This window comes from Neodiprion pinetum, chromosome 3 (genome assembly GCF_021155775.2).
Source record: "Neodiprion pinetum isolate iyNeoPine1 chromosome 3, iyNeoPine1.2, whole genome shotgun sequence".
Taxonomy (NCBI): domain Eukaryota; kingdom Metazoa; phylum Arthropoda; class Insecta; order Hymenoptera; family Diprionidae; genus Neodiprion; species Neodiprion pinetum.
Window position 1 is genome coordinate 4,558,466 of NC_060234.1, and position 25,748 is coordinate 4,584,213.

A 25,748-nucleotide genomic window follows, 5' to 3' on the forward strand; every position below is an offset into this window, starting at 1 on the left:
TAGTACAATATAATATAGCACAATTTGAAAAAAAAAAAAATAGCAACATTTATGACAGTTTCTGACAGAGAAAAAGGTTCAGAAGGTGGAGAAGAGATAAAAAAAAAAAATCTCCCTCCAAGATGAAATGAAATTCTCTGAATATTTTTAAAGCATATTTCACGTATGGGCTATTCCGCGTCAACCGGATCAGTCATCTCTCAGATATTTTTTTAATTTGGCATGTGGATTGTGTAAGGGGAGTTAGATTTTTGTGCCAAAGCGCGAATCTCATAATGCAAAATTCGATTTTTTATTAACAATAACAAATTAGACTCCCATTTTTTTCAAAAATTCATAACTTCGGCAAAAAATTAGATACAATATATTTTTTTTTTTCAAATTACGCGGAAAGCTCCATAGAATTTAAAAAAAAATACGAAATGGTAAAAACAAGTTGTTATCAATTGTTTATTTAACAATTAATTTTTCAAAGATTTTCAAAACAGTGACTGACACGATCAAAAAATTTTTTTAAAATTCTGACATGTTCCTTGAACTGTACTACAACCTGTGAATTAATTCCAGAGGGGTGTTTTTCTTCGTTTTCGAGTAAAAAATCATTAAAGGTGTCGATGCGCATGAAATTGCGGCCCGCCGAGTCTCTACGTAATGGCGGGCGGCCGGTTGCCGTCCACCGCTACACCGCGGTGGCGTCGCAGCGTTATTTTAGAGTCATTTTCACGATGTAGGACATGATTGAAGAATCTGAAAAAAATACTGTACCTTCACAAGGCCTGCTCAAAGCGATAAGTGAAGTTTCAGGAATGTGTTTTTCACCGTTTTTTTATTACAGAGATTCAAAATAACGGTTACACACCATGAGAGTGCACATAAATGATAATAATTACATAACTTGCTACTTATTTTAAAATAAAAACACATTCTTGAAACTTCACTTATCGCTTTGAGCAGGCCTTGTGAAGGTACAGTATTTTTTTCAGATTCTTCAATCATGTCCTACATCGTGAAAATGACTCTAAAATAACGCTGCGACGCCACCGCGGTGTAGCGGTGGACGGCAACCGGCCGCCCGCCATTACGTAGAGACTCGGCGGGCCGCAATTTCATGCGCATCGACACCTTTAATGATTTTTTACTCGAAAACGAAGAAAAACACCCCTCTGGAATTAATTCACAGGTTGTAGTACAGTTCAAGGAACATGTCAGAATTTTAAAAAAATTTTTTGATCGTGTCAGTCACTGTTTTGAAAATCTTTGAAAAATTAATTGTTAAATAAACAATTGATAACAACTTGTTTTTACCATTTCGTATTTTTTTTTAAATTCTATGGAGCTTTCCGCGTAATTTGAAAAAAAAAAATATATTGTATCTAATTTTTTGCCGAAGTTATGAATTTTTGAAAAAAATGGGAGTCTAATTTGTTATTGTTAATAAAAAATCGAATTTTGCATTATGAGATTCGCGCTTTGGCACAAAAATCTAACTCGTCCCACACAATCCACATGCCAAATTAAAAAAATATCTGAGAGATGACTGATCCGGTTGACGCGGAATAGCCCGTATACTCATTTATTCTTCATCGTTGAAACAAAAGAGGAAAACACAAGAAGGAGAAATAAAAGGACCGTAAGAAGCAAGATGGAAGGGTGAAAAAAAAAACCGTGAACAAAGCGTTGAGAGAAGAAAAGAAAGAAAAAAAAAGGAAAAATTGCAGAGAATTATGATTCCTGAAAAAGACGGCTATTTATTCGATTGGTGAATTAGTTCTGAATAATAAGTTTCGCCCGCTTTCTCTTTCTCTCTTTTACCTCTTCGCGCCTTCAAGCGAAAGCTTCATTAACATTTTCCGGTACCGAGATCCTTAGGGAAAAAGAGTACTGGGCGAAGCAGCCCGGGGCATAATAAATTTCAAGTCCAAAGTACGAGATAATCTTGAAACGTCAAGAAAGAAAGGGGGAGAGAGAGAGAGAGAGAGACAGAGATGGAAAAAGAGAGAATTTATGCAAAAAAAAAAGAAGAGAATGAATTTTGCAGTTTCATTTTTTAATCTGGTTTTTTTCGTTAACCAAAGTTTCTCTCAGTTTTCAAAAAAGTCGAAGTTCCGAGTCCTAAATTCGTTTTCGAGTTTGAAAAAAATATTCTCTTTTCCTCGTCCAGCGTCCTCGTTTTTTTTTTTTCCATTTTTCTTTTTCCTCGTCTTATCCGCGCGGAAAAGATAATCTAATAATATTCTTACCGGCGTCGATGATTCCTTGGGCCAAAATGGCGCCGAACTTTGCCATCACGTCCTCGTGCTTGTCGACGATGACCTTTGCGTAAAGGGCACGGAAATCTTTAACCCTTGGGCAGGTGGCTTCGGTCTGCTGTATCAGGATCATAGCCGAGGCGATCAGCGCTCCTTGACGGACGAAGTTCACAGGATCGTTTGTCATCGGGTCCAGCAGAGCGATCGCCTCCTTCAATCCCGTTCCCGCGCATGCAATGCCCAACGCCATTGCAGCCCCGTATCTAACGTGGGGGTTGTAGCTTTCGGCGAGAAGGGAAACAACGCTGGGACATTGTTCGGGGGTACTGAAAAATATTCGAGAAAGAGAAAAAAAAGAAGTTAATTTCAATCGCAACAGATTTTTTGCTGATATTCAAAATTGAAAGTACTTTTCAGAGATTAATCTTTCAATTTTTTGGTAATTCTGCGTTTTTTTTTTCTTCAACGCTCACGTCTCAGTATTATAATACGCAAGTTTCCACAAATCGTTGAATCCTTGTTTTTTATTCGAATTTTTCTAATTTGTCGATAACAGTTATTTGCACGATGTTCTTAAATTTATATTCTGTTATTCTTTTTCATACGTGTAAATAATTATATAACTACAATTCCCATGTAAATATTGGAAATACGATTATTTTTCGTGGATATACATTATAAATTAGAGAACACGGTTATTATAACGATAAACATGAGTTTGAATTTACCGAACAACCGGCATCAGAAATCATTCAATGAAATGAACGAATGTCTCGATTTCCAACAGTAACAAAATAGATTCAGCTTTGAATCTGTCAGGTAAAAATTATAGACGCGATTTCTTTTTCTTTTTTGGTTTTCTTTATTTTTTCAACTCGCAGTAAACGAAGGAAAAAAAAAAGAAATTAAACTTGAGGGTAGTTAAAAATGGAAATCTGACGATTTCGCTGTTCTTCTGTTTCAGGACGATAAATCGGTGCTGGTAAACGGAGCCTGCCAGATACCTGATCCGCTCTACAAGCTGATCGGCAGTATAATATCGTTCTACATTCCGTTGGGAGTGATGCTCCTGACCTACGCATTGACGGTTCGTCTCCTCGCGGAACAGCGTCAAAATATTGGCGGAGGAGCAGGTTGGTCTTCAGGGTGGTTGGGTGGGCCCCAGGGCACGCCTGTAGGAGGTCAGTGTATTATCTGTACACTAACCTGACGATAATTACAAAGGCGATTATGTTAATCTCGGGCCGATCCTGACGCTGATTATACTGACAATTTATAACGCAGGTTGGAACCGATCAGGGATGGAAATTTATTCGGACATTTAAATATTGTCAGGCTTTTTTCTTTTTTACATTCAAGGATGCCCGGATTTCAAAAAAATAAATTTCATCTTCTTGAAATTCAATGCGACCCGCGAGTTTTAGATGACAATAAAATGAAATTGAACGTAGAAATGGAAAATAATAATTAAACAGATCGCGAGTTATAATGCGTCGAGATTTTTTCTTTATTTCATTTTTTTTTTTTCATCAATATTACGTCTCGTATAAAGCTCGAAAAGTACGACGTTCTATAGCGAATGAATCGAGGTGTTTCTTTTTTCACCGAAACAGATCATTCATCTATAATTAATATGTGTGACCTCATACGTAAGTTAAATAAAAAAAAAAACTACGTTGTTTTCTCCATCCGCGTTTCATAATTACTGTCAAATTAGTCAACATAATGGATGACTTGAAGCAGAAGTTATAAATTTGATACACAGATTCAATCCGACCGCAGGTGAGCAATTTTTAAAAATCACGTAACCCGTACACTCGTAACTCGAGAAAAATGTTTGTTAAACGATTCTCGTAACGTTTTTGAACCGTTCGAAAATAAAAATTCCAACCAAATACATTATGAATTTCATATTGGCAGCCGATCAGATTTTAATCTTTAAAAATTAACTCCCGCTTTCGCTTCTACAAATAAGCGAAGTTAAATTCAATTCGACCAAACTCAGTTTGCAGCCACGTTTTTGAAACGCGATTGTTTGGATAAATTTTTTTTTTTTTTAATTTTTTTTTCGATCGCCATCTTCCCTTCTTTTCTCTAGTACCAAGCGTTTATCGCGATATCTTGTAAAAATGCGTCGTAACAAAAGAGTACAACAATAAAGAGAGAAAAAAAAAAAATCAAAGTCCGTAATAAAAACGTTGAAATTGTCATAAAATTAATTTTTTTCTTTCTTTTGTTTTGTTTTTTTTTTTTTCGTTTCCATCATTTACAATATCCACGTACATAGAACGCGTGTGACATTCACCGTAGCACGTGAAAGTCATGCGACATATACTCACTATACACGTAATACATATAAATACGTGTTCTATACAAGCGAGTGAATCCTGACATTAATTTTCACGCGACGTTAATTAATCTCAATTAAGTTCGTCAGTGTCGCGCAATTTATGCACATGTATATGCGACTTTATTATATGTGTATATAATAAAGTCCCTATTGTACACCCAGACACGCCCCTTTCCTGAAACCTCACCACTTGTCGTTTTGTTTCGTTTGGTTTCGTTTCGTTTCACCGAAAACACCGCAGATATTCCGCTTCTTCGTTAAGTATCAAATTCATTAATATCACTAGGCAGTGCTTTAGGTTCCGAACATCATTCGCGTTAATAATTAACCCGCCTTTTTCACCCCTCTCCTCGAATTTCCGCTCTCGCCGAGTAATCGCATCGCACACAATTAACCATCGTTATTTATTTCTATCGTTACTTCCAATCTTTTTCTCACTTTCTTTATTTCTTTCTTTCTTTCTATTTTTATTTCATTCAAAATTAATGTTCCAAGTAACTGACCGGATTATTGTAGCTATATTGGTTGAATATTATTAGAGAGAACAATTTCAGTGTTTCGGAACTACGATTCAACATCTTATTTATAAAACCGTAAAAAAAAAATGAGTAAGTTTGAAGAAAAGAGGGTGGCGAGTAAAAAAGTATTGAAAAATTTGAAATAAAAACTGTTGGAAGGAAATAGTTTCCACGGACATATCGAATACAGTTTTTATTCTATTTCCCCTTCCACTTTACCTTGACCTTTTTTACCATCGTTTTCTACTACATGATTATTATTCATGCACATGTATATACGCAATGCGAAATAAAAATAGAAAACGATACTGCGTGCATATTTCACGGACAATATTGCATTTATTTCTCGATTGCAAGAAATTATTATCAGCAGCAGGCCATGTTTGATAAATTTATGTAACTAATTGAATATTCAACCATTGAAATACTTCCAAGAAAACATTTGAATTCAGTAAGCGTTTCGGGTATACATATACGTAAAGATAAAGTGGTAAGGCCTTTTCACCGTGGAAAGTTAGGGGAGTAATCAGTCACTCCCTTCAGCCGCAGGAATATACCCTTGTTATTTTACCCTGGTGAAATTTCCCGTGCCTACAGATGAGATGTCAAAAAGTAGAAACAATCAGGCGTCGTAATTGGAGGAAAATTCAAGATTCAAGAAGTAGCACCGACGACAATAAAAACAATAATGTTATAATAATATTTCTACGACTTGAAATTTGTTGGAATTATATACAATATACATACATACGTTATATATAAAAAAGAAATTATCAATTCGAGTCGTATAGATGTAAGAAATTCGCACGTTTTCGCGAAAAGAAAAGTCTTTTCCTTTGTTCTGCAACAATTGCTGAACGCGGTAGAAAAAAAAACAATGATACGAGGGGAAATGAAAAAAAAAAAATGAGAAAAAAAGGAAAGGAAACCAATTTAATAAAATTTAAATCAATTTATCGTGTATTCGTTCACTGTAAATTTGAACGGAAACTGCAGAGAATTATTTTATCACAAGATGCTGCCGCAAAAATTCCTAAATAATGTAATATGAATTCGTTCTCTGACTAATTTGTACAATTCAATTGATCGGGATTTTCAAGTTCTTTTTTCGTTCTTTCTTTGTTTTTTTTTTGTTTTTTTTTTTTCTTAAACTTGTTATTCCCTTCTTCATCCATTCAACAGTTCATTGTCAACCGTCTAGTCGTTTGAATTATTCATGCGTTAACTCGATTTGATATTATAATTTAATCACGTATCGACCTAGGTATTCATATAATATATTCATTTGTTTATTTATTCACGATTCGCCATTTATACGCTATTTTTCTGCATCGATTCAATATGTACCAAATACACCTTGGTTGACGTAATTTTTATAAATTACCCGAGATTCGTTCGTTCGTTCGTTCGTTCGTCCGCTCGCAATAACGATTCGTTTGCTCGACCCTCGTTCATTGATTCGTAAATATAAAAATTGCGTTACGTCTGTAGATTATTAATCACAGGATATGAAAATCGTTGGACTGTTTGCCCGGCAGGTTTGGACAGAAGGTGTACATGGAGGAGATTGCTGATGAACAAGGGCGGCGGTGGTGTGGTGGTCGGTGGAGGCGGTGCGGGCGGCGGGGGTGGTGGCACGCCGCAGCATACTTCCGGCGCCTCGACAGACACGGAACTGACTACCATCGACACGCACGAATTGTGGTTACCGGAAAGCGACCCACCGCCTTCGGCGATGTCGGCCCTCCACGCTTTCGGTGCCGAAATGCTGAAGCTCTCGAGAGGCCTCGAAGGCATGGCGGCGGCGGCTGCGGGCAGCCAGACGCCACCGACACCGAGATCCGTTAATCATCAACACCTGATGCAGCAGCAGCAGCAGCAGCAGCAGCATCACGCGAATCTGCATCATCGTTGCAACTTTCGAAGCGGGTGAGATTCGATGTTCGATAAGCGACAAAATTAAAAAAAATAAATGAATAAATAAAAAAACAGAGAATATACTTCTGTAAGAAGTTTGATTCGTGTAACAATGATCGCCGATATCGGTGTATACGGTAATGATATTGAAAAGAATAAATGATACTAGAAAAAGGTTTGCGTCTTGGCTAAATGTCGGTAATATGTCGGTATAGAAATCTGTCGTCGCAAAACGATCGTTGCATATTTTCTACCGATACAAGGAACGTCTCGATATCGATGAATTTTCGATTGCTGAGGAATATTCCGACCTTCTTCTTTAAAGAACCGAATTTATCGACATCTTTGGAGTGATATACCATGACGAAATAAAAAAATCCCGTAAGACGCTCAAGACTCGTTATTTATTCAACATTTTTTACTTCTCAATCGTCGATTCGTTCATTCGTTAATTCGTTCGTTCATTTGCTTCAAAGAACACGGGTGCGTGTAAAAGGTCGAAAAATATTGAAACAGGATCTGTAGAGGACTGTTTATACATGGCTGAATATGAATTTCTCAAGGAGAGTTTATAGGGTTGCGGTATACATGAATATATATTTATACATAAGAAATATTTGATTAGCATATATTGCCGAATTCACGGAAAGTAAATGAGGACGAAAATTCGCAGAGTGCATGTAAATATAATAACTGTGAAAAGAGATAACGGTAATATCCGCGTGGTTATAATTGAATTTCTCGTACGAAATATCTTATATTAACCAAAGAAGGGGACATATTTTAATCGAAAGAAAAATCTTACAGTAGGTATATATATACCTATATATAAAAGAAATCTCTCAAGCCTTTATGAATATTATACGAAGAGATTCGGGTTTATTACAACTAATTGTAATAATTCACAATACGAACCGTATCTCATCTCGTTTCGTCTACAGAGATTATTATGAATTTGATTGAAGAAAGAAGGGGAGAGAGGGAGTGAAAAAGAGAAGATTGAAAACTGACAGAGAATGAAAAAAAGCAAAAAGATACATATTTTCAGAAGGAAAATGTAATAGTATTGCTGGAAGATAGTGTATTTATATGAAACTTGTATTCACACGTATGCATTTTTTTTTTTTTTTTTATTTTATTTTCATTTCCACAAAAAGAAAAAAGAAAGACAAAAATGTCTGCAAAGACGTCCCGATTCGTGGTAAAAATAATGATTTCAATTTTTCGCGAAATTGATATATATATATATATATACATATATACACTCAACCCAAGACGAAGTTGACGTAAATTGCGAACGCTGCGCCTTCTCGTTATGTCATGTGTGTATATATACACACACACATATTTATATATGTATAAATCACACACAGTATTGAGGACTGCAAATCTCTACAGTTTGAGCAAATCCCTGGGCTGATCCTGATCGTGTCTTTCAGGGATTTAGAAGGATTAGGTAAAGTTTAGGTGGAAATTCTACGCCGTTGAATAAGCTGCCGTTTATTATACCTCGTGTTACGCCGGTATAATGTGAGTGTAGACTAGCTGTGGATATATAACGGCACGTCGCGGTCACGGTTAAGGAACTTCGTCAAAACTTGGCCAAACTTGGTTGGATCTGTCTACATTACCCGTGTGTACAACATATCTCCGAAGGAAACACGCGAGCGAAAACCGTTACCTCGAACGATTTATTATACATTAGCAAATATTCCGCGAACTTAGGATCAAGAATTTACGAAAAATTTTATACAAACAATTAGATTGTATATTTTCAACTTGGGGGAAAAATCTTTAAAAATGTATCACAGTGTCGTTGTACCGAATGAAGTTTACACAAGGAGTATTCGGTAAAACATTGTTTTTTTTTTTTTTTCTAACGTCAAAATTGTATCGCAAAAAAATTTTTACTCCCGTACGTTGAGCGAATGGTCTTATTTTTTTTATTATTGTTTTTTTTTATGGCATTCTTCTTGTTCGCGCAACCGGACTTAATTCGAGAGCGTCTCACAATCAGACACGCGTACACGTATCAATTAGTTTGTATTTTTTTGGGGGGGGGGGGGCTACTTTGGGGCTTTTCCGAGGCCTGGTTAATTTCCGACTTGCGTCTTTCTTCAGCTAGTCTGAATGTCGTGTGAAACCCTGAAGCTGTTAAGAGTGGAGGTTAGGTCTGGCGGTATGTGGGAAATTACGAAATAGCAGGGTTTTCAGTTACGCAAAAGTCGGAGAGAAGTCGCTCCTTGATTTCATGATATCGTACGAACGAGAACAGGATAAATCAGAACTTGAGAAGTTTGAATTCAATTTCCGTTGAGTGGAAATTCCGCGCACGCGAACAAATAAAGAGTTTTCTTTGGCACAAATTTTTCTGCGAGATGTTAGTCTTATTATTATTATAGAAAGAAAAGGATAGAAGGAAAATTTCCTGGTGTAGATTTCACGTTCTTAAGTGCATATATATACACACACATAAATTGTTATTTTGATGGAGTCCAGAATTTTCATCTTCTCTTCCCCTTGCATTCGTGCATATGTGTTCACCTACATTTATAATATGGATACAAGGCTCCGCATGCAGACCAGAGGGTTGAAATTCTGTTTTTATAGCGTCGAAAAGCCAAGACGAGCCGCGCGGAATACCGTTTCATCGAAACGAGAGGACGGTCTTCATGGCATGCTCGTGTCTCGGAATAAAATGAACGCTTTGTCGTCGAGAGGCGAAAGCGATGAATGAAAATAGAAGATACAAAAAGAATTCGCTAGTTTTTGCAGAAGGAAATAGAGGAAAGAAGCGTGAGACAAAAAGAAGAAAGTAAAATCCAGGAAACGAAACGGAAGTTGGGAAAATCGGGGAAAACGCCGCGCGTGCAAACGTCATTTCGGTATAACGATTACGATTCTGATTTAGTTCAACTCGTTTAAGCTTAAGTTGCTTGGCCAAGAATCACTTTTGTACTAATTTTGTTACGGGATAATCGCACTATCGAGTATTTGTCGAAATCATTAAATGCGTAAATTATGAGAATCTCTTTAAAAACAAAAAAAAAATAAATAAATAAAATAAAAACAGTGAAAATCAGAATTATAAAAAAAAGCTTAGATATCGATGCTTCATTTTGAATTGATTCGGAATAATTGAAAACAAATGATTTTTAGAAAAGTCTTTTGTTTGATTGTTTTAGTTCGTTTAAAAATCCAATTAATCTACCAGATTTTTAACAAGTCTAAATTGATGTAAAACGAGTAATCGATATCTTAGCTCGTCTTTAAAATTCTAGTACTTTCTATTTTTTACTTTCAAAAAGGTATTTGTAGCTTAAGATTATAATGATTTGATAAATATTCGTCGTAATACAGTTAATAAAAAGTGTGGATTTGTAGACAACAAACCGCCTTATTTAAAGCTCAAATTTCTCCGGAGATGTGTAATTTTACGGTAAATCGGAATTTGAACCTTGGTACTAAAAAAAAAAGAGATAAAAACGGAAATAAAGAATCTCGCGAGCATACACCAATCAATGTCTCATGATCGATCCGCCGAATTTAACGACTAAAACGGTATTTAACCATCGGAAATTAGTTTGTCGCATAACATTATGAAACTTCAGTTTCCGAAAAGTTTGCCACTTGCTTTCCCAGAATCGATTATATCAATATCGCCGGAAGGACAAGAACCCCCAAAGTTTGATTTCTCCCGATTCGTTCGCCGTCTTCGAAATTCATCTCGTTTCATCCGGAACCAATTAAACCGAGCAAATCGTACTCATCGGGCAAATCAGGCAAATGTGTGTCTGCGCGTGTGTGCGTATGTATTCAATTCCGAATTATACAAGCCTGCAGCGATAATGACGCTGCTTCGAACCACCAATAGGCGGAGGTCATCCCATGTAGGGTTGGTTCGTTGGTTGGAGTTTCGCGCCCTGATAGTCGACAGGGGCGTTGCCAATCAGGAATGAGATTGTAGACTCTGGGTAAACACATTGGTACTACCTCATGCAGTAGGGAAGTCGATTACCAGCCGAGTTGCATACTCCGGGTGAATTTCAAGACGGTTAGAAAGGCAAACGCTACCTTTCACAAGTTCAAAATTAGCTCAAAGCCTTTGCAAGCTTGCGTGCTTTTCGGTAATCAACAGTTTTGCGGTTGTAAAGATGTCGCAGGTTGGATCGGTACGAAATCGTAAAGTCTCCAACGAGTCATCTGAATATGAAACAAGTTGAACAACAACTTGATCAAAGAATCATCCGAGACCGTCAGTTCGTTCCGAATAGAATATCGAAAAGCGATAATATATACTATACTTAAAAATGTTGGAACACTTTTTTAATGGACAGACTTGTCAGTATAACGTAATAACGAATTTGCCGCACGTTCGAAACAAGATCGTTTCATATCGCGACAGTTCAAGTACTCTTAAAATAATATAACGACGACACTCGGATTGCGTCCTGAACGGCATCGCTGCGCAACGTGCCTTACGTATATAATATATTTTCACCCCAAGAGATTTATTGGCGGTATCTCGTTTCTCGACGACAGCCCCCCAATCTTCTTGAAAACTTCTTCTCTCTGATTGCCCGCCGTTATACCTACTTCGAATGCAGGATCGACTATCTCTTTCCGAGACTTTGCACATCGCGGGTGGAATATTCAAGCGTATATAATGGGAATTGAATGTTCGAAGCCCCGGCCAAGACGGCTTTTTTGACCTACGTAGACGCTCGGAAGCTTCTCTTTTCAGGGTCTGATACCTCGCTTTCACGATCGCCATCAACGATTCTTGATACATTTTTCCGCCTTTCTCAATTTCTTATCTATCCAATTTCCGAGACGGTGAAGCAAAACTGATAAACGAGACGAGTGACAACCAGTTCGAAAGAACCACGTGTAGGTACATCCTCAAACTCCAACTTCAAACTCACTGTGGAGTTTCTTTCTCAGTTAAGCTGACGGTGCGAAACGTTGACGGAGCGAAACGTAACATCCGGACTTTTTCCTCGAACTTCCTACTGTAGAGACATCCAAATTGAAGACGTTTTTCTGACTCGAGCCAAAACGATAGCCGTCATCCAGCGCCGATTCAGGATCCTGTTAATGGCGATTCACGGTCATCCCAAAGAATCTGATTGACAAGGAAAGTACCCGAGGTGTACTTCGCCGATTTTATTCATTCTGCCGTTTGTAACATGTTGTATCTCGAAAAAACATAAGACGAGTATTTCTTTGACATGTCAATTCAGGCGTTTGAAGTGTAAGAACAACCCTTCATCCGCAAAAATCAAGGAGAGCAATCTCTGAGGGTAAAAGCACTGCGCGTATTACCATCCAATGGATGATGAACAATAATGTCCAATCGGTTTAATCCAAAAAATTTATATCTTTATCGGGATATCCTGAAAAATCAAACATCAGGGGTGACTCTTAACTTTGAGATGATCAAATTGGCATGTGAAACGAGTAGTTGTAAAAGTTTTTTCGATGCCCTACAACATATGACGGAATGATGAAAATCGGTGAGGTAAACCTCGGGTGCTTTCCTTGGGAATTCAGTACAGTCAATTCCGGGCGGCATTTTTCACTACGACGTTGAGTGAACAGGTTGATTGGGACAGTCGAGTGCGGTAAAACGAAGCCCGCCTAACGTTTAGGCGAGTATTGTGTTGACCAAGGACTTCTCGTGTCCGGATCCTGATCGTTTCACTCCTGCTTCGAAGGAGCGACAAGAGGCTCTTTTTCTTCATTGGTACAGACGACCATTCGTCGACACAGACGATCAATCTCTATCGACCAAAGGCAGGTTACCCTGTCTAGCATTCTTTCCTCTTTCTTTTCTCGGCGATTCTTACCGTCGATTTATACCTCCGATGATCGTTTGAGGGAGAAACACGTTAGTAAACCAATAGGCAGAGGTGTCACTTCGCCAAGTCACGAAACACCGCGAATTTTTTTCCTCACTCGATTCTAGGCCAAGAGTTTCGCGTTACAATCAACGGGAATCGATCAAATTCGATAGGGAATTAGAGAACCTCGATATCGGCGTAATTCAAGGTAACACCAAGTTCCGGTGACGTTTACTCAAATTTCTTGCAATCTGTTTCGGAACAGGCATTCAAATTTGTCTCTACAAACTTCGTGCACATCGATCGTTAACATCTTGGTTTCACACTGACGGCTGCAGTTACATAGCCCTCAATCAGGTATCGTTCGCACGCGTGATTAGTCAGGATTTCAAATTACTTGAAAAAATTTCAATCATCTCGTAACGGTATCCCATGCTTTCAAAGTATGGGATTTCGAAACTTCTACATTTCGTGTAATTTCTAAGAAATTTCGAAAGCTTCCAAGTTAGGCTATAACCCCATAAAAAAAAATCAACGAATCGTAAAAAAAAACCTCAGCAATCTAACAAAAAATTCTTTTTCCCTCTGTGTTTTTCAGATTCGACGGAAGTGCGCCAAGCAGCGCATCGGGTTCTCGAACAAGCCTGACACTGCAGGGAGTAGAGGAAGGATATCCACCAACGCCGTGGCGTCAACGACGTCGAGCATCGACGTACAACGAGGCGCACCTCAGCCGCGTGAACACACCACCGCGAATGGGCCGTAAACGAGCGTCGAGTTTCCACGTTCAGAGAGAGTTTACGCGATCGCCAACGGCTGCTGATGATCGAGAGGTGCGGGAATCGGTGGCGGCGCCACAGTCGACGGGCGGCGAAGGAAGGGGGGAAGAGAGGGCGCTGCCTCTGCCACCTCCGTGCACCTGTCCCTACTTCGGCGAGGGCTCCGAGCGCCAGCCGCGTCGTCCGTCGACCGAGTTGGTTATCGTTTCGAGCGATACGCTGAAGCCGATCGGCAAGGGGCCGCTCGACATGGGCCTGCTGGCCCGACAGCGGGGCCCGGAGTCGGGGTCCGTCGTGACGTGGAGGGGGGGACGCCGCGGCTCGAGCGTCGGTAGTACGAAGACGCTGCTGGCGCCACCTAGAGCCTCGCCGCTTCGTCGGGCCGCGACGATGCGCGCGCACAACGGAGCCGCGACCCTAGCGGCAAAGAGCAACAATTCGTCACCCTGTCTGATGCGTTACGCGGGCCCAGTTCGTACCCACCATTCCAGAACGAGTAGCGTCGTATCAAGAAATAGTTCACGGCACGGTAGGATTATCAGACTTGAACAAAAGGCGACCAAGGTTCTCGGGGTCGTCTTTTTCACCTTCGTTATCCTCTGGGCGCCGTTTTTCGTCCTGAATTTAGTGCCCGCGTTTTGTCCCGACTGCGAGAAGAGAATAAGTCACAAAATCGTCGACCTCGTCACCTGGCTCGGATACGCCAGCTCCATGGTCAACCCCATATTCTACACCATTTTCAACAAAGTCTTCAGGCAGGCCTTCAAGAAGGTTTTACTCTGCCGGTACAGAAATCAGACTTGGAGGCCCGCCAGGTAGGCCCTGCCTAAGCGACGACCCAGGGGCGCCGCTAGTCGAGTCTGACGATCCTATATTTGGGTGAAAAAAAATACCACCCGATCTACATTGCGATTTCGCATATTTTTTCGCGAACCGCGACACCGCGATAGAAGATGAAAAACTGAACGACAGCTGCAGACGCTCGGTGATTAATTTTCTACGTAACGTTTCTAGCGCGTACTAGTGTATCGTTCATTTAAATCTGCGATTATAGACTCTCGGTAACTTCCCGACCTCGGGGCTCTGACCAGGCTGAGAATCCCCACCTGGTGATAATGAAATCGACTCACGCGTATGGCCAGATTTTGAAGCGTAGAAATTTATCAAGAGTCAACTGTGCTCGGGGTGATTCGATTTTTAACAGAGGTACACGTAACATTATCGATACAAATACATTCATTGAGTGATATTCTTTCAATCTACGAAACAAATTTCTTCTGTGTTTGAAAACAAATTTATATTTTTATCTGAAATAAGGTATAAAAATTTTGATTCTACGACAATCATTCCCACCTTCAATACCCCGGCACAGTATAATGAATTCTAGAATTTTGCCGGCCTGTGAACTCCAAAGTGGTATTTATCACGATGTAAGTGTGTATTGTAATTTAAAGAGAAATAATAATAGTAATTATAACGATAACAACAACAATAATGGTAATAATAATAAAAGTAACAAAAATTGAGGATAAGAACCTGCAGTGCAATAAATCGATTATACGTATAATAGGTAGTATAACGATAGTGACTGTGAGCTAATGAATATAAATTTAGAATAATATCGCTAATAATTGAATGCAAATTCAAGCACGCGAGCCATACTAGAGTACATGAATAATATTAAATATAATAATAATAATAATAATAATAATAATAATAATAATAATAATAATAATAATAATAATAATAATATCAACAACAACAACAACAACAACAACGTTACGCGGGAAAAATTATAATGTGGAAAACCACAAACAGGCTGCTCAACGAGAAAATGATGGTTATTATATTGATTATTGCGTGTAATTTTTACAATATGAGCTATCGACGATTGTTAAATTGTTATAGAGAGATCATTGGGGTGGAATAATATAATTGGATTAAATTGAGGTTCGGTTTTCACACTTCGTCGATATTTCAATACGCAACCAGCTTCATACACTGATAATATTACGTATCCTATCATTCTACTACACGTGACGATTTGAGTAATAACGAAGCAACGTTCTTCCTTAAAGTTCATAAATTTTATGTACACGAAATTAGGATGTGTTTCAAAATAACGTTTCTCTCGATTTTTCCCAACACTGTGACGAGATTCGCGGTAAAATTCGTGAAAAATTTCATTGAATATTTTCCTTCCACAAGTAAGAATATTAAATAAATCACCACCGGATGAAGCAAAAAAGAAATTACGATTGCGACTCTAGAAGCGGCAATTGTTATTGTTATTATTATTATTGTTGTCGTCGTCGTTGTTGCTGTTATTACTAATATCGTCGTAATCATAATCGCTATTGTCAATCTCATTATCGCGAAACGAAAGATGAAGCGATCGTTATACGCGGCATACATTCAACGGTAATATACAGACGGCTTGTTTGCAGAAAAGATTTTTCAGGCGAATAGAAAAAAGATTTGAAGAACTGGAACAACAATGAGATCCGGGAACAGCAGCAGAACGGTGGTTGAATTTTAACGACATGGACGTTGTTGTGCAACGTATAATATAGACAGGGAGAGAGTACAATGTGACGTTGCACCCCACAGTCATATACACACACACACACACACGTAAAGTGTAACATCCGTTCGGCCAACGGTCTGCAGTGAAAAAGAAAGAGTCTGTGTACGTTTGCAACAATTTTTTTTTTTTTTTTCTTTCACGAGATGAATAAAACAAACGGCGAAAATTGCGATTCAAAAACAGAATGGAAAAATAGAGGAAGAAAGAAAAATGAGGGTAGAAATATTTCCACATGAGAATGACTGATCGAGAGAATAGAACCTTGTAATAAAATTGGAGTCAGTGAATATGGATTTCATTGTTACGGTTGTTTTTTTTTTTTTTTTTTCGTCCCCGCGTTTTATTTCATTTTTACCAGCCTGCCCAAATTTTTTGTACAAAATGTACGTAATCAACGTTGTATGGGAACTTGATGTAGTTGGTAACAATGGCGTTTTCGAGTGACTATATACGAGTGTTACGTAATAAAATGCTTGTATAGATTAATCGACAACTTCGGCTGCAATGCTATAGGCGAAAATATCTAAGAATATCCACATCTGTACCATTAACATAATTTGTTTACAATACGTAGGGCTAAAGAGCGAACGAACAATCTTCATCATTAGATTAGAATTAGAGTTAGGTTATATCGATCGAGTATTACGCGGTAGAGTAAGACGATATGTTCTCCTGTTTTATCGATTTTCACCTATCCACCGGTAATAAAGATTTCTAACGTTACCGACACGCGATCGTTATCGTGAAAACTTTTGTGCATTGGTGAAAAATTATCCAATCACGAGTGTTAATTTCGCTTTTGCACGTATTCAGTGAAACTGTAAAACAAAGTGGAGAAGTATATTTCAAGATAATACCGAAGGCAATACCGAAAAATCGGTCAATCCTCGCATCGATAATATATTTCTCTGCCTTATCGAACGACGGTAAATTGAGATCTATGAAACAGGAAGACGATAATTTCGTCGTCTAAGATTTTCATTCGAAACGAATAATAATGTTATATGCAGCTATATGTAAGTCAATTGATGTGCACCCATATTTGTATACGTATTACTATTCGTACGATCGATTGTATAAATGTTGAGTACGTGATGTAACGAAAGATAATTAATAGACGGGTAAAAATGGATACGAAAGAGCTGTAATAAGAAGAAAAAAAAAAGAAAAATATTCCTATACATAAAACAAACAGATAAATCAATAACGAATATATAAATGATAGATCTATCCTGATGTACCTGTAGTCTAAATGTGTAATTCACGTCTGCGTTTATAATAAATCTGTTCAATTATTTCTTTTTCTATGAATAATATAAAAAAAAAAAATGAAACCGGTTGAAAAGTATAGAGAGAATTGAAATAAATTTTTACCGCGTAGTGAATCTAAGGTGCTAAAAATTGTGAAAAGCCTAATTTTAAATCCATTTATATACATGTATCGACGAGTGTAATACATAGAATATATCTATAATATAGAGTTATTATGTGCGAGGGCTGAATAACGAAGTGATTATAAAAGATTATTTGTGCAATTGATAATACACTTAAGCATAGGTGTGTCTGCTTGTTAGTGACGAAAACTGTTTATATATATATAAACAGATATATGTATGTATAACTGTGTACGCATGAGTAAAAAAAGTGCGATGGATTTTAAAATATCTATTAACATAATCGTATTATGAGATCTTAATAACTGTGTAATTCATGGACGATTTTTAAATGAACTGGTTAATTACAGTAGGTCAATTACGAATTATAATTACACACTGTATCATTTATCATGGACGATATGACAATATCTTTCCGTCGATATTTCTTAGCCTTTGAATTATATCGATTACATAAGCACAGTAAATTTTTTCGTTGTTTTCCTCTTCATCTTATCGCAAGAAATAAATACATGTATATATAATTTCTATATATATAAATATAAAATTTCCAATATATATATATATATATATATATATATATATATATATATATATATATATATATATTGGAAAATAATTAGAAATTCATTTTCAATAAACATTTTATGCGATAAAAAAAAAAACAATAAAATTGAGATAGGAAGGGAAAAGAATGTTCGCGGTATAATTTAACCCGCACTCTCTATGCATGTGAATTCTCTTCTTTTTCTGTTTTTTCGCTTCTAGATCGTTTTCTTTTTTTTATTTCCTCGAGTCGAGCTCGCCATGCATGTACATATATATATATACATACCAGTCCCATGCCCTGGTAACTGCGTTACGCGAGCTGTTTAGCATTTTTATTTTTCTTCAAAATGGTCTAAATCGACGATTCTCCGAGCGTTTAGGTATAAGTAGGTGAGTTGGGGGGGGGGGGGGGGATGACGACAGCGACGGTGAAGAAGATGAAGAAGACGTAGAAAGAACACGAGGAGGGAGAATGAAAATACAACGAAGAGGAAACTTTGACGACGGTATGAAAAAACGTGACATCTCAAATTTTTAATTAAGAACGCGATCATCTCGAACGAGGTCGAATTGCGTGAATTATGCGAAGCGTTGTTTTTTTTTTTTTTTTTTTTTCCAATAGATTCGATAATTGTTTCGTTAATTTTTTCATTTATTTATTCTTCGTAATTAGTTAGATTTTATGTGACAGTTTATGACAATTTTTCAAGCCCAATTGTAGGTTTCTGTGTAAATATCATTCCAATTCCGTACCGTATATAATTTTTGCATTCGTTTCGTAAATTGAAATGTTCAATGTAATTATAACATATTAGAATTGATGAATATTTGGTTGTTCGATTTTGCGTGAAAGTTTCTCTATAAATAAACGAGTAAACGATTAAAACAATTATTAAATCTAGTTTACAAAAAATCGCTACGCACAATTCATGAAGCCAAAATTCCAGTGCCGTATCAATGATAAATCTTTCACCTAGGACGAGACGTCCGCGTTCTCCTCTCACAATCTGGTATTGTCACCTTCTTCTAACGCAATTTGAAATCTCACGTTCATTCGCACTGACGCCAACTTGTGGATGAAAATAGATAGCAATCCTAAACGAGAGGTGAATAGAAATTTCATTTACGGAAATAAAACGTTTTCGTCAATGTGCTGTTTTTTACTTTGCTTTTTGCAATTTTCGCTTAGAAAATGTGAAAAATTGAACGAACAAAGCAAGCAAAGCTTGCCAAAGAGAGATACAACTTTGAAACACACTTCGCACATGTTTAGATTTATCTGGTTGATACAATATTGATTAGGGGTAGCAAAGAGAAGGGGCGTCGATTCGTCTGGCTGCTGCGTCTGCGTTGTAATATGTATATAAGCACTGTACGAGCTGATAACGAGGCGGTATAGACGAGAAAGATCAAAGAGAATCGGTCGGGAAATCTAGATGGGTTTACAAAATACCGCCGCGTGACATCAAAGGACTGTAAACTAGAAACTAGAAGCCATAGTGTCTGAGTAACCAAGTTTTATAAGTACGGGCTTTCAAAAATGAATTATTTTATTTTTTATTATTATTTTTCGATGGTGCGATTGAGGAGTTTAATTTTTCCACGTCAATTGATTTTTCAACAATATATCCAGTTGCGAAACTTGAATTTATCAAGATTTAAAAAATATCGCTCGGAAAGACAAATTTTTATGATACTCGTTGATTTTTTTATTTTATTTCATTTTTTATTTTTTATTTTTTTTTTTCTTTTTGTCCCGTTTACTTCACCAATCTGTTTCAAAAGTCGTTGAAATTTGACGGAGAGAAAGAAAAAGAGAATGACAGGAATTTTCAATCGTGAAATTGTGTGAAAATAAAAATAAAAATGAACAGCCGAAACTGGATCGCGGCGAAAAAAAATGAACGACTAAAATCTAATATTGTTGGAATGAAAAAATTTCATCGTAGCCGGTTTCGCATGAAATTTGAAATCGGTTGATCATCATTAAAGTAATATTTTAAAATTAGTTTTGGTTTCAATTTTATTCACTGCGGAACCATATTTCTAATTTTCATTTCTTTCCAACTTCTTTACGATATGCAAGACTAGAAATTTTTCTGCAGAGAATGCGATGATATTTAATTACATATCGCCATATTCGTATTTTTAAAACGCGTCGATCGATATTCGTGACTGTCGCGTGTCCCTCGCTATTTCCATTCCCATTTCTATTCCTATTTCCATCTCGATCCGCTTATTTTTTTTTTATTTGCTTATTTCTTTTTCATCTTGACGTCGCCTACATTTTTTATTCCACCGCAGTGTTTCGTGCACGAAAATTAAATTTACAACTTCACGTTACATAACACACGATCAGACTAATTTAATTATTTAACCGAACCGAAAGATGTTGAATACGTTATGATCGCGCATGCAGGTGAAATAAAATTAAGAGAAAAAGTTCAAATACGTAAATAATAAGAACGAAATAATTTTTCCCAGCATATACAATGAATCATTGAATACACATCCGCGTTATTCCTCAAAAATTGAACTATACTTTATAACATTTTAAATTAAATTTCAATTACGATTGTCTTCGCAATATTGTTATTACGATTTTCGTTATTGTCCCCATTACTTGCGTCTATTAAATATAATAACAACAACAATAATCACTGTTATTATATTGACCTTAAATTATAAGACGGCGGATGATAAGATAAGAATGAGAAAAAAAAATTAAATAATTATATTTGTGTATAATTAGAAGAAAAAAAAAGAAATATACATATTGTATAATAGCGATTGCTGCAGTAGAGGGGAGACAGTACGCTTAAAGAGTAGCGCGTGACGAGAAATAATTATGTATACTGCTGCACTGCGATGTATGTAACATACATGCAGTGTGATATATACTATATATATATTAGGGTGAGACGAAAGAACTAACCTATCGAATCTGCGGTCTTAAAAAGACCGTATTTACTGAGAAAAAAATTCTCCCGTTCGGAAAAATTTTTAGCTCAATTTTAAAAGGTCTCGCTGGCCATTTGAAATTTCCCATTTAAATGACGCGCGGAACATTTTTTTTTCATTAAAAATGCTGCAACTTTTGAACCGTTTGAAATAAAAAAATTTTCAAGGCACATTCTTGTATGGCATTAAATTCTTTAAAAAAAGACTCTGGAGTTGATTTTCTAGACTCAAAAATTCGCATACTTACGGGCCGTGAAGGTCGAAGAAAAACAGAAATATGCAGTTTTAGGGCTCTGCGATTGAAAATATCCATACTAAATGAAAAAACTTTGATTAAAATGAAATAAGGTGTGTGAAAGATGTTGTTTATAAACTAGATTCGTCAAAGGAGTAGAGTTTTAACTCATTTATTTATTTTTTATTGCACTCTGAAATATTAATATTCTTTTTAATCGTTGATAAAACTTTGTTTGTTACAATTAGGATATTGCTGGCGACGTAATTGCACTAATTGCAAAATAAATTGTTTTCGTTCTTCATTTTTCGTTAAAGTTCGATTATAATTTTGTATTAACGCTATACCGCATATTTCCGCTTTTCTTCGACTTTCACCGCCCGTAATTATACGAATTTGGAGTCTAAGAAATCAACTCCAGGGACTTTTTTTTAGAGAATTTCACGCCTTACAAGAATATGCCTTGAAAATTTTTTTATCTCAAACGGTTCAAAAGTTACAACATTTATAATGAAGAAAAAATTATACGTATGTTATTTAAATGGGAAATTTAAAACGGCCAGCGACACCTTTTAAAATTGAGCTAAAAATCTTTCCAAACGGGAGAATTTTATTCTCAGTAAATAGGTCCTTTTAAGACCATAGATTCGGTAGGTTAGTTTTTTTGGCTCACCCTAATATACATATAATATGCAACGATACAGTTGAATATCTTATACATATATTCATATATATATATGTATATATAGAAGGAAATATTAGATAATAAAAGGAAAGATTCTGTGTACAATGTAATAATCTATAGTGTATACCTAACAGTGTAAACAATTGTCTGACATGCATTCGTATTTTACACGCGAAATAGCATTGTGTGGAATTTTTTTTTCTTTTCATAACCTTGTCTCCATTAATTTGGAGCTCGATTGTTGTATCGTTATTATTATTATTATTATTGTTATTATTGTCGTTGTCGTTATCATTATGATCGTTCTTTTTTTCTTTTTTTTTTTTATCATCACCCATTGCTCGGTTATACTTATACGTGAAATTGTGCAATGTTATGCTACTTTTAACTGCATCAGAGATATTAAACGTTCGAATAATGTTTGCGGATTTATGATATTGATACGAAAAATACGCCTGCACAATAATTAATTTAAGAATATAATGCCGCGTTTGATCGGTCGAATATTGGGTATACAGGTAGTATAAGAAAATTTAGATATAAATGCGAACAAAAACAGAACAAAGTCTTAATATTTATATGTACACTAAGATACTTAAGATATTCTAAATAGGCTTTGAAAGAAAAAAAAAAAATATATATATATATATATATATATATACACATATATATATATTATCTATCACATGTGTATTGGTATATGAAAAATAAAATATCGAAACCGCCTGACGAGTATACTTGTGAAATGAAACAGCAACAACAACAACGTTGAGAAGAAGGAATAAGAAAAATTCCAAACAGTGTCGATGAAAAATCAATTATTACTGAAAATGAATCGGTATGGGAAATAAAAATAATAACGTATGTATAAAAAATGATATGAAGCGAATAGCCGGCAATGAATTTCGAAGCTTGCGTAGGTATACGTAATACCAACCGAACAGAAGTTGGCGGATCGGTAATACGTGCAAAGGATGCGGGACGATTCCGGCGATTTCTCGTTAATCCTCGACAAGCCTCGACATTCGTCGAATAATTTGAGTAGTCAACGGAGGAGAGGAATGGGAATGGGAATAGGAATAGGGATGGGGATGGAGAGTGAGGAACACGGAGAACAGGGTCCAACCGTATAGGAGGAGGAAACTAATTAAGCCTGTCGACTCGATCGCAGAGCCGGAATGCGTGGGTGGATATAATCAATTACCGGGATAACCGCGGCGGATTCAAAGAGGAAAGATATTCATACGCCGAAACGTGGAGGGCGATTTTGATTCGTACGAATCGAATATTGTACAAGTTGCCGAATGTCGAATGTTTTTTTTTTTTTTTTTTTTTTTTTTTTTTCCAGCTGGAAAAATCGCAAACTTTACTTTCTTTTCCCGCAACGACTACTTTTACTCGATATAAGAACAACAAAAACAACAACGGCAGAAGTATTGTTGATAAACGAATGACCGCGACTGAGTGGAAAATGGCGTCGAAATAGACAAAGCGATGTGAGAAAATTGAATTTATTTTTATTTTTTTTTCTTTATTAATTTCATACACGCCTCGCGGAACGATGCAAAAGGAAATCTAGGCACAAAATGTAACTTCAATCGGGGAAAAATTGTGAAAACTTCCGCGCTTTGAACGCTTTGCTTGAAATATTTTTGTTTATTGGAGGAAAAATTTAATGGTTATTATTATTTCACGTAACATCGTTTAAATGAACATTTCATTACCATTCAACTTTATTACATTCACGTTAATTAAATGCGATATCATGCGGATAATTCAAATTACTCGAATTCTCTCTTCAATTTATGTAATTGTATGTATATATATACATATATATATATATATATATATATACAGTATCATATATATATATGAGCTCATTTGTAATCAAAGCGCAATTTCAAACGGTCTAACTTGTTGATTTAATTTTAAATAAAACAAAATGTCTTACCCGACTCATTTATTTATTCCGTAATTTTTCTCTCCGTGTTTTTTTTTTTTCATTTTTTCGATCGTAAGAATTTCTATATTTTTCTTTTATACATCCGTATTTATTCGAATGATTCTGGATTTCGATTTTCCCAGATTTTTACCTTCCAATACACTTCGACTTTTCATGTGAACCTCAATTTTCTACATTCCAAGGTTCCATAAAAATCGATATTTACAACCCGAATGCGAAATAAAATGAGAAACAAGGCCTCACATTTCCCAAAAATTTCACATTACAGAAAAGTGCTACTTTGTTCCCGCAAATTACGGGGAAAAAAGAAGTTAAGAGGGAATAACATGCTACTTTCATCCCGTTTTTCAGGTCAAAAATAAACGTCATCGTTACCGTTGGCGTCGTGGATAGACAATTTTTTCCTCAATTCTGCATTCCCCTATTTAGCGAAGCTATTATTCATCAATGTCTCAAGTATTTTCAAGATCCGATATAATGATAATAATCATACTGTCAATAAAAATGAAAATAGCAAATCGGTAGATAAGTAAAATAAGGAGAAAGTTGCGCAAAAAGAGAAGATGTGCCAAAAAACGGGAACCAAGAATTGAGGGAAGGGGGGGGGGGGGGGGGGGGGGTGAAAAAAAGTTTTCAACGTAAGATGAGCGGGACATAGCTGATATGGGAAAAGAAAGATGGTAACCGAAGGCAATAAAGCGAACGATGGATTTAAAAGGGTTGAGAGAAAAAAAAAGGGTGACGTGACGGAAAGCTGATAGCCGGCGAGAATGGCGACGTTCTCGAAAAGGTGCGTATAAAATGAAAATGGAAAAATAAGATAAATAAAAAAAAAAAAAAAAAGAAAAAAAGGCGCCTAAAAATTGGGATCAAAATAATATACGGTAAATAACTCACGTTTCGCAGTTAAAAAAAGATCACGAGCGTGTTCTTGAAATAAATTCACGTCATAGGTAATGATTCCTTACTCCGGAACTGGGTCAATTTTCTTTTTTTTTTTTTTCTTTTCTTTTTTTCCTCTCCCCGTATATAACCCGATGATCTTTCGTTTGTTTGTGTTTTTTTTTTTTTTTTTTTTTCAAGATTACAAGCATCGTCATACCGATGAAAAAATTTTTTCGTAAAAAAATAATAATTCTTCATCCTTGCAAAAAAAAAATTCGATCAAACCTACGTGGAAGAATATTTTTGGTGAGGATCGGTACGTGAAGAAAAAAAAATTTTTTCGAAGCATAAAAAATTGATGGCGCGGATAGCGAGACGGAGGGAAAGGCGTAAAACTGTGAGATCACCAAGAACTTAACCGCGATCCACGATTCGGAATTCTTTCTTTTCCCGTGACCAAAAACCGTGGAAAATTGGTTTCCAATCTCTGTAAGTTACGATCACGAAACTTCCGAGCTCTCAAATCCGTTCGTACAATTTCTTGCCGAACGGCTACGTTTCGCATTCTAAATGTTTTTTTTCCACGCGAATAAATTAACGTATATTCTCCGTCTCCTTTCCATCTCACTCCTCCCCCCCCCCCCCCCTCCCTCCCAACCCCCTTTTTTTTTTGGTTTGAAGATCGTCACACCACGGATCATTTCGCCAGAAAAATTTCTCGCGACGACGCGACAAAATCCACTTTTTTTTCGGCATCGTCAAAAAACTGTACGTCGAAATATCCCTTCATTATTTCCGCAACAGTAAATGTGCAGCAGCAACGCAGAGCCAAG

At 36.5% G+C, this 25,748-nt stretch overlaps 2 protein-coding genes across 2 annotated transcripts in view; one reads left to right on the forward strand and one right to left on the reverse strand.

Annotated features, from left to right (window-relative positions):
• Positions 1-17,617, forward strand: part of 5-HT2B (5-hydroxytryptamine receptor 2B) — an 80,505-nt gene extending 62,888 nt beyond the window's left edge. Inside the window, exons 4-6 of the mRNA XM_046616463.1 lie at positions 3,214-3,430; positions 6,656-7,046; positions 13,476-17,617. Coding sequence (XP_046472419.1) covers positions 3,214-3,430; positions 6,656-7,046; positions 13,476-14,475 — 1,608 coding nt within the window. The 3' untranslated portion in view covers positions 14,476-17,617. The remainder of the gene's footprint in view (positions 1-3,213; positions 3,431-6,655; positions 7,047-13,475) is intronic.
• Rpn2 (Regulatory particle non-ATPase 2) overlaps positions 1-25,748 on the reverse strand; it is a 69,015-nt gene that overhangs the window by 4,066 nt on the left and 39,201 nt on the right. Inside the window, exon 11 of the mRNA XM_046616462.2 lies at positions 2,241-2,575. Within this exon, the coding sequence (XP_046472418.1) occupies positions 2,241-2,575 (335 nt within the window). The remainder of the gene's footprint in view (positions 1-2,240; positions 2,576-25,748) is intronic.